The following is a 9,041-nucleotide window of genomic DNA, read 5'->3' as shown; positions in this document are numbered from 1 at the left end:
GCTTCCCAATTAAGGAGATGGGGGTCAGGAAGGGAACCTGGGGTCAGCACACGTGGGGTTCTGGGTGGGGCGCCTGGCAGAGGGACTCGGCTTCTGAGGCTCTGAGCCAGCCCGAGGGACATACATACAACTGGGAAGTCCCCAAAAGGGCAGCAGCGCTGAGGGGCAGGATTCCAGGGTCCTGGAGGCGGAAGCTCGGCCGGCTGACTCCCAGTCCGAGAGAACGGGGCAGGGGCGGCCGACCAGTGCTGGAACCCGAGGGGCCGGGCGAGGAACACAGGACTGGGAGCAGGACCCTTCTCGCCTCGGACAAGACTCCTTGAATTTGGGGACCCAGCCCGACTTCATTGTAGCTGAGTCCTCGAGAAAGCGAAAGGAGCCCTTCTTCCCCATTGGCCTCTCCATCGCTGCATCCCAAGAAGAAAGACAACTCGGGCTCCACTTACTTGCTTTTTAATAACAGAGAGAACACAAGGCCGGGGCGGGGCCTGGAGGAAAACAGGACTTGGGGTGCTCGTGTGAGAGCGGTGGGTTGAGTTGGGAGCCCAGGGGGGCTGTTAATGCCTAGTTCAGAGGATGGGAACGGCAGTTGGAGAGGCTAAGGAAGGGGAAACGCCTTCATGTCAGCAATGGGGGTGACTCTAGTGACGGAACTAGTCTTGGGTCCCTGGGGCACCACCAGTATCTCGGCATCGGTGGTTTCTCTTTACTCTTCAGACGCTGCCAACTCCATCCCCCAGGGATTGTGAGGGGGGTTCCTCCTGGCTGTGACAGTCCTGAAGGAGGCCAGAGAGTGCAGCTGCCTGGAGGCACAAGCCACCTTCTGACCCAGGGGACTCCAGGGAGACCAAAGCAGCTGTAAAGATGAGATAAATTGAAAAAGAGAATGGAAAAGTAGATATTTTTTTCCAGATTTCCTAGTACCCAAGCTTAGGTACCTCAAAGTCTCTGGCTCTCAGCTACGTTATTTTTGTTCCTCTCAAATCCAGCTCTCCAACCTGGCTCTCAGCTTCTACTGCATCTCCATGCAAGAGCAGAAACCCACGTCACTCCCTCTCACTCCACCCAGTTCCACTCCAACAATACCTGGGCCCTGCCAGGAGTGAGAAAACTGTTCTCTTCTTGTGGATAGGTTGCCCTCTCCTCTTCCAGATCAGGGTATTCATTGGTGCTAGGAAATCCACAGCCCTCTTCGCCAAGCACCACTGGCTCAGATGCAGCCCCAGAGCTGCCCCACTGGGCCTTCTTCAGTCTGTGGAGACTTTAGGCTGAGGAGAGAAGTACCTGGAGGCCAGGCTTCCTGTCTCTCCATTCTTCACCTTTCTGTTCTGAAATACTTCCTGCTGGGACTCCAGGGAGTTGTCATTTGACCTCTAACTCTCCACTCCCAATTTTCTGCTCCCCTCAGACTGAAGCATGTTGTCTAGGAACCCAGAGGTGACCCCAGCCTCCCCACTGTCCTCCAGTTCTATGGTTTGCTTTCCTGTCTTCAGTGATCCAGTTTCTACTCCTTCCAGCTCATGTGGCTCATCCTCCTTACCGCAATTCCCTCCTTCTTTTCATATTACAGAAACCTGTTTCAATCACACCAAAGCCCACAGCTTCCTCCCAAGCAGTCTCCCCTCAAAGCTCCCCTCAAACCTCCCCTCAAAGCTCTCAACCCCTTCCTTAGCTCAAACTGTTCTGCCCCCAAATCTTGCATGACTGCCAGAACCTAGATGTCTCCCTTCCTTACTCATTGATGATGCTCTGACGCCTTCTTAGGTCCTCCAGGTGGTAAGTGACAGCCCTCACCCGGGCGGGGACCCCCCCAAGCCCCTGCTGCTGCATTCTTTCCAAACATGGCCTCCTCTTCTTTCTTCTCCAAAGCATTTCAGGGGGTGGGAGCTGCTCAGGAGGATACAGACCAAGCTGGGAGCAACCAGTGGCTCTCTGTGCGAGAGAATGGGGAAAAAGAGCTAGAAAAAAGAACTGGCTCTCTCAAGGGCGCTTGCATTGAACTAGGTAGGGAGTCCGGGGTCTTGGGAAGACCTCTGTGATATCTCGAAAACATGATGACTGATTCATAGAAAGGGAGTGCACTGGTTGGGGAATACCATAGGGAAGCGGTAATGAGGAGAGCTTGGGACAGGATAGCAGTGGGTGCAATTTTAACAGAGAAGTGTTGAAGGCAGAGGGTCTGTCTTACCAGCATGGGTGGAATGTGCTGCTCCTCCAGCCAAGTGAGGCTGTGAAGAACAAAAAGGGGGCTATAAGTGCAGAGGGGACACATCCATCCATACTGCTTCTTTAATAATCTCTCCCAACCTCCTTTCTATCATTAGGAGCTATAATGTCCACCAGCCAGTGGGAAATTAACCCCGGACTAGGGCCTATTGCTATATGGGTTTATGGTAGTTTAATCCAGTTAAGACCACATCCAGTTGGTATCCATTTTCTCCTTTACTCACCTGGGCCTTTGACTAAGGTTCTTCCAGAAGACATCTCCATAACGCTGGGGCATGAGTCTGAGGCTCTGGGAAGGCAACCTTGGTGGTGGAGATCGGCTGACCACCCTGGAACACCTGAGGGGAGGACAAGATAGGCTCAGGTCTGGCTCTTCCCTTACAGCAATCTACTCACCCGAAGGATTCAAGGGCCATCTTTCCATGGGACTATAAAGCTGCCAGGTTCCCTCAGGCCGTGTCCTCTCTTAACCACTTTAGCTGAAGAAGGTGGTAAGGCCTCTGCCTTGAAAGGAAATTGAAGCTGGGTTGAGGATGGAGATTGGCTATAGTTTGACCCTCAGATCTCACTGAGTCTAAGCTCTATACGGGGGATATCCAATCTTTTGGCTTCCTGGGCCACACTGGAAGAAGAAAAATTGTCTTGGGCCACACATAAAGTACACTAACACTGGCCGGGCGTGATGGCTCACGCCTGTAATCCCAGCACTTTAGGAGGCCAGTGTGAGTGGATCACTTGAGGTCTGAAGTCCAAGATCAGCTTGGCCAACATGTTGAAACCCCGTCTCTACTAAAATTACAAAAGATTAGCCAGCCGTGGTGGCAGGCACCTGTAATCTCAGCTACTTGGGCGGCTGAGGCAGGAGAATCCTGCCAGAGGGTGGAGGTTGCAGTGAGCCGAGATCGCGCCATTGTACTCCAGCCTGGGCGACGAGAGAAACTCCGTCTCAAAAAAGAATAAAAGGCCAGGCACAGTGACACACGCCTGTAATCCCAGCACTTTGGGAGGCCGAGGCGGGCGGATCACAAGGTCAGGAGATCGAGACCACAGTGAAACCCTGTCTCTATTAAAAATACAAAAAATGGGCCGGGCGTGGTGGCTCAAGCCTGTAATCCCAGCACTTTGGGAGGCCGAGATGGGCGGATCACGAGGTCAGGAGATCGAGACCATCCTGGCTAACACAGTGAAACCCCATCTCTACTAAAAATACAAAAACGAGCCAGGCGAGGTGGCGGGCGCCTGTAGTCCCAGCTACTCAGGAGGCTGAGGCAGAAGAATGGCGTAAACCCGGGAGGCGGAGCTTGCAGTGAGCTGAGATCTGGCCACTGCACTCCAGTCCGGGCGACAGAGCGAGACTCTGCCTCAAAAAAAAAAAAAAAAAATACAAAAAATGTAATCCCAGCACTTTGGGAGGCCAAGACGGGCGGATCACGAGGTCAGGAGATCGAGACCATCCTGGCTAACACGGTGAAACCCCGTCTCCACTAAAAAAAATACAAAAAGCTAGCCAGGCGAGGTGGCGGGCGCCTGTAGTCCCAGCTACTCGGAAGGCTAAGGCAGGAGAATGGCGTAAATCCGGGAGGTGGAGCTTGCAGTGAGCTGAGATCCGGCCACCACGCTCCAGCCCGGGTGACAGAGCGAGACTCCGTCTCAAAAAAAAAAAAAAAATACAAAAAATTAGCTGGGTGCGGTGGCGGGTGCCTGTAGTCCCAGCTACTCAGGAGGCTGAGGCAGGAGAATGGCGGGAACCTGGGAGGCGGAGCTTGCAGTGGGCCGAGATGGTGCCACTGCACTCCAGCCTGGGGGACAGAGCGAGACTCCGTCTCACAAAAAAAAAAAGAAAAGAAAAGAAAAGAAAAAAAATCACAAAAAAATCTCATAATTTTATTTATTTATTTATTGAGATGGCGTTTTGCTCGTCGCCCAGGCTGGAGTGCAATAGCGCAATCTTGGCTCACTGCAACCTCCGCCTCCCAGGTTCAAGCGATTCTCATGCCTCAGCCTCCCGAGTAGCTGGGATTACAGGTGAGCACCACTGTGCCTGGCTAATTTTTGTATTTCTAGTAGAGATTGGGTTTTGCCATAGTTGGCCAGGCTGGTCTCGAACTCCTGATCTCAGGTGATCCGCCCGCCTCGGCCTCCCAAAGTGCTGGGATTACAGGAGTGAGCTACCACAACCGGCCCTGTGTTTTACGTTTTAAATAGCACCCATCATTAGCTGAAATTTTATTTGTTTACACATTCTAGAATGTGTTCCCCTCTCTAGAATGTAAGCTCTACAAGAGCAGGACCTCTATCCTGCTAATTGCTTAATCCCCAGTGCCTAATACAGTCCCTGGAACACTGTAGTGTTCAAACTATTTGTTGAATAAATTAATGAATCATCAATCTCCTGAGACCAGGCATTGCATTTCCTTTTCTTTATTTCCTAATCCTCTTAGGGAAGGACCCAGGCATGCAATATTCCCTCCATCCCCTCCCCATGCTCCCCACCCAGTGGGAGGACTCACTTGGCAAAGGGGATGAGGTTGCCTCCATCATCCTGCACCTGCATGACTGGACTGGGCTGGGTAGCTAGTTTCCTTTTTGGTGCTGGGAGGATAATGGAAAAGAAGTCATTCATTCCAGCTGGGCGTGGTGGCTCACGCCTGTAATCCCAGCACTTTGGGAGGCCAAGGCAGGCGGATCATGAGGTCAGGAGTTCGAGACCAGCCCGGCCAATATGGTGAAACCCTAATTCTACTAAAAATACAAAAATTAGTAGGGCGTGGTGGCGTGCTTCTGTAGTCCCAGCTACCCACAAGGCTGAGGCAGAAGAATCGCTTGAACCCGGGAGGCGGAGGTTGCAGTGAGCTGAGATCATGCCGCTGCACTCCAGCCTGGGGGACAGAGCAAGACTCCATCTCAAAAAAAAAAAAAAGACATTCATTCATATAATGTCTGTAGGGATGAGACCAGTATCAGATCTAGAGACTGGAAAAAGAACATATGGATGCTGAAAAAAGAGAGAGCTTAAAAGGTATTTGTAGCAGCTGGGCACGGTGGCTTACGCCTGTAATCCCAGCCCTTTGGGAGGCCGAGGCAGGTGGATCACCTGAGGTTGGGAGTTTGAGACCAGTCTGACCAACATGGAGAAACCCCATCTCTACTAAAAATACAAAATTAGCTAGGCATGGTGGTGTATGCCTCTAATTCCAGCTACTCGGGAGGCTGAGGCAGAAGAATCGTTTGAACCAGGGAGTAGGAAGTTGCAGTGAGCTAAAATTGCACCAGTGCACTCCAGCCTGGCAACAGAGCAAGACTCTGTCTCAAAAAAAAAAAAAAGAAAAAGATACTTGTAGTGCTGGACTATTAATTGAACATTAGGTTGAAGACAGTGAGCACAGGAAAAGTGGGTATGGTAAAAAGATAAAGGAGAAAGCAAATCTTCTGAAGCTAAATGTGCAAAGTAAGTGAAATTTACAGATGGCAGTTAAGTGACAACTGGCAATATGGAACAATGAAATTGAAAAATAATGACAGTGGAGATTGGATGGGGCGGAGGCATTTGGGGGTAAGAGAAGTGACAGAATTGAGGGTTCTCAATGAATCAACTATGAGTGGTTAGTGAAAGTTAAGTGTGTGGACTGGGCGCTGTGGCTCACACCTGTAATCCCAGCACTTTGAGGGGCCGGGGCGTGAGAATTGCCTGACCTTAGGAGTTGGAGACCAGCGTGGGCAACACAGAGAGACATCATCTCTATTTTTAAAAAAAGTTGGGCCAGGCGCGGTGGCTCAAGCCTGTAATCCCAGCACTTTGGGAGGCCGAGACGGGCGGATCACGAGGTCAGGAGATCGAGACCATCCTGGCTAACATGATGAAACCCCGTCTCTACTAAAAAATACAAAAAACTAGCCGGGCGACGTGGCGGGCGCCTGTTGTCCCAGCTGCTTGGGAGGCTGAGGCAGGAGAATGGCGTAAACCCAGGAGGCGGAGCTTGCAGTGAGCTGAGACCCGGCCACTGCACTCCAGCCTGGGCGGCAGAGAGAGACTCCGTCTCAAAAAAAAAAATACAAAATACAAAATACAAAAAACTAGCCGGGCGAGGTGGCAGGCGCCTGTAGTCCCAGCTACTCGGGAGGCTGAGGCAGGAGAATGGCATAAACCCAGGAGGCAGAGCTTGCGATGAGCTGAAATCCGGCCACTGCACTCCAGCCCGGGTGACACAGCAAGACTCCGTCTCCAAAAAATAAAAAATAAAAAAAAGTTGGCCGGGTGTGGTGGCTCATGCCTGTAATCCCAGCACTCTGGGAGGCCGAGGTGGGTGGATCACCTGAGGTCGGGAGTTCGAGACCAGTCTGACCAACATGGAGAAACCCTGTCTCTACTAAAAAAATACAAAAATTAGCTGGGTGGTGGCGGGTGTCTGTAATTCCAGCTACTCAGGAGGCTGAGGCAGTAGAATTGCTTGAACCGGGGAGGCAGAGGTTGCGGTGAGTTGAGATCATGCCATTGCACTCCAGCCTGGGCAACAAGAGTGAAACTCTGTCTCAAAAATAAATAAATTTTAAAAAGTTAAGTGTGGCCGGGCGCGGTGGCTCAAGCCTGTAATCCTAGCACTTTGGGAGGCCGAGATGGGCGGATCACAAGGTCAGGAGATCGAGACCATCCTGGCTAACACGGTGAAACCCCGTCTCTACTAAAAAATACAAAAAACTAGCCGGGCGAGGTGGCGGGCGCCTGTAGTCCCAGCTACTCAGGAGGCTGAGGCAGGAGAATGGCGTAAACCCGGGAGGCGGAGCTTGCAGTGAGCTGAGATCCGGCCACTGCACTCCAGCCTGGGTGACAGAGCGAGACTCCGTCTCAAAAAAAAAAAAAAAAAAAAAAAAGTTAATGTGGACATAATGGTCAACTGGTGACAGGGAAGGAGGGGGCAGTTGGGAATGCCTGTGGATAGGAAGGTGAGCAGGGAGGTCAGTTGCATATAGCTAAAATTAGGGACAGCCAAAGATGACCTGAAGGCCAGTTGGGGTGGGGAGAAAGGGCAGTTAAGGCTGGGGACAGTGGCTCACGCCTGTAATCCCAGCAATTTGGGAGGTGGAAGTGGGTGGATCACTTGAGCCCAGGAGTTTGAGATCAGCCTGGGCAACATGGCAAAACCCCCTCTCTACAAAAATACAAAAAAATTTAGCCAAGTGTGGTGGTGTGCACTTGTACCTGGGAGGCTGAGGTGGGAGTACCATCTGAGCCCCGGGAGGTCAAGGCTGCAGTGAGGTGAGATTGCACCACTGCACTCCAGCCTGGGCGTCAGAGTGAGACCCTGTCTCTAAGAAGAAAAAAAAAAAAAAGCCAGGCGCGGTGGCTCAAGACTGTAATCCCAGCACTTTGGGAGGCCAAGGTGGGCGGATCACTTGAGGTCAGAAGTTCGAGACCAGCCTGACTAACACAGCGAAACCCTCTCTCTACTAAAATTACAAAAATTAGCTGGGTGTGGTGGTGTGCACCTGTAATCCCAGCTATTCAGGAGGCTGAGGCAGGAGAATTGCTTGAACCCAGGAGGCGGAGGTTGCCATGAGCCGAGGTCGCACCACTGAACTCCAGCCTGGGCGACAAAGCAAGACTCCGTCTCAACAAACAAACAAACAAACAAAAAAACTAGGTAAGTTAGGAGAGAGTGCCTGCAGGCTCCTGAAGGACAGAAGCAGCCAGCTAGAACTGTAGAGGTGAACTAGCCTTTATCCAAGGGAACTAGGGATGGGCTGAGAAAGCAGGTGAGGTCAAAGGCGGAGAGAGGTCAAAGGTTGGAGTTGAGCTGAAAGGGCCTAAAGTGGGGTCTAAAGGGGATGTCGTGACTCGGAGGGGGGTCAGCAGAACGCGGGGGGGCGCGTGGGGCGGGGGAAGCGGGAGCTGCGGGGCATTCCGGCCTCAGATAAGTGGGGCCCAAGCGGGTGACGTAGATCCAAGGGCAGGACAGAGCTGAAGGAAGCCAGGAAGGATCCTCCACAGTTGACTTCGGGGTAGCCACGGCCCGGGCCTGCAAGGGTGGATGAGGACCCGAGAGTCAGGCTGGGGCTGAGGGGCTGCCTGGAACCTGGAGCCCCGCTGGAGGGAAGCGCCGGGCCGGAGGGCGCGGGGGGCGCCTGAAAGGGCGACCGGGACCCTCGACAGGTGGACCGGGCGTGGCCGGACCTTCCGGACAGCCCAGCCTGGGGGCTGCGACGACGGGGGGCTGCGTGCCCCGAGAGGGGCCCGAGGTGGTGGGCCCAGGCTGAGCGGCAGGCTGGGGCCTGAGGGGAGTCCCAGGTCTGAGGGGGCAGCTCCGGCCTTAGGTGGCACCCGGGCCTGAAGGGATTGTTTGGGCCTGAGGCGGCGTCCGGGGCGGCCGAACTTGAGGGCCAGGCGGGGACAGAGCGTCCGAGTAGCCGCGCCACGGCCGGCCGCACTTGGCCCCAGCACCTGAAGCAGCTGCGCGGCGAATTCTAGAACTCGGCGGGGCGGGGAGGAGAGAGACGGCGATTCGAGCCGCGGGAGGAGCCGACGGGCGGTGCTCGCCTGAGGGCGGGGCCTGAGCGGAGCCGCCTTCTGGGCGGGCCTCGGCAGGAGGCTCCGCCCCCTGGACGCGCCTCCAACGGCGGCGACATGTGCTGGGCCGGGGCCTTGGTGCCCCCGCGGGTCAGCACCCGACGTTTCCCTGCTCCTCAGACGTCTGCAGCCCTCTTGGGTTGCGGCGTCTGCTCGCCCTTCTGCGTCCGCAGCTCGGTCCCCGCGTCCCTGCTCGCTGGGCCCCACAGGCCGGGACCGTTGCCCCTTTAATAACAGTAGCCCGGGTGGCTCC

The 9,041-nt window shown here is 54.0% G+C and overlaps 1 protein-coding gene across 3 annotated transcripts; it reads right to left on the bottom strand.

Moving 5' to 3' along the window:
* Nucleotides 1-437: 437 nt before the first annotated feature.
* INCA1 (inhibitor of CDK, cyclin A1 interacting protein 1) lies at nt 438-9,026 on the bottom strand. Of its 3 annotated transcripts, none has more exons than XM_033184952.1 (7): nt 8,160-8,655; nt 4,737-4,818; nt 2,451-2,564; nt 2,189-2,228; nt 1,736-1,932; nt 1,087-1,252; nt 438-856 (listed from the first exon to the last, which is right to left on the bottom strand). In XM_033184952.1, the coding sequence occupies exons 2-7, from the start codon at nt 4,778-4,780 to the stop codon at nt 707-709; spliced, it is 711 nt and encodes a 236-aa protein (XP_033040843.1). In that variant the 5' UTR covers nt 4,781-4,818; nt 8,160-8,655; the 3' UTR covers nt 438-706. The 3 variants fall into 3 exon arrangements, with proteins under 3 accessions (XP_033040843.1, XP_033040842.1, XP_033040841.1); XM_033184951.1 differs by lacking the exon at nt 8,160-8,655 and adding an exon at nt 8,663-9,026 and having other exon boundaries at nt 693-856; XM_033184950.1 differs by lacking the exon at nt 8,160-8,655 and having other exon boundaries at nt 693-856; nt 4,737-4,931.
* Between the last annotated feature and the right edge of the window lie 15 nt (nt 9,027-9,041).

This window comes from Trachypithecus francoisi, unplaced genomic scaffold (genome assembly GCF_009764315.1).
Source record: "Trachypithecus francoisi isolate TF-2019V2 unplaced genomic scaffold, Tfra_2.0 Lachesis_group20, whole genome shotgun sequence".
Classification (NCBI taxonomy): Eukaryota; Metazoa; Chordata; class Mammalia; order Primates; family Cercopithecidae; genus Trachypithecus; species Trachypithecus francoisi.
This window is presented reverse-complemented; position numbering and strand designations above follow the sequence as displayed.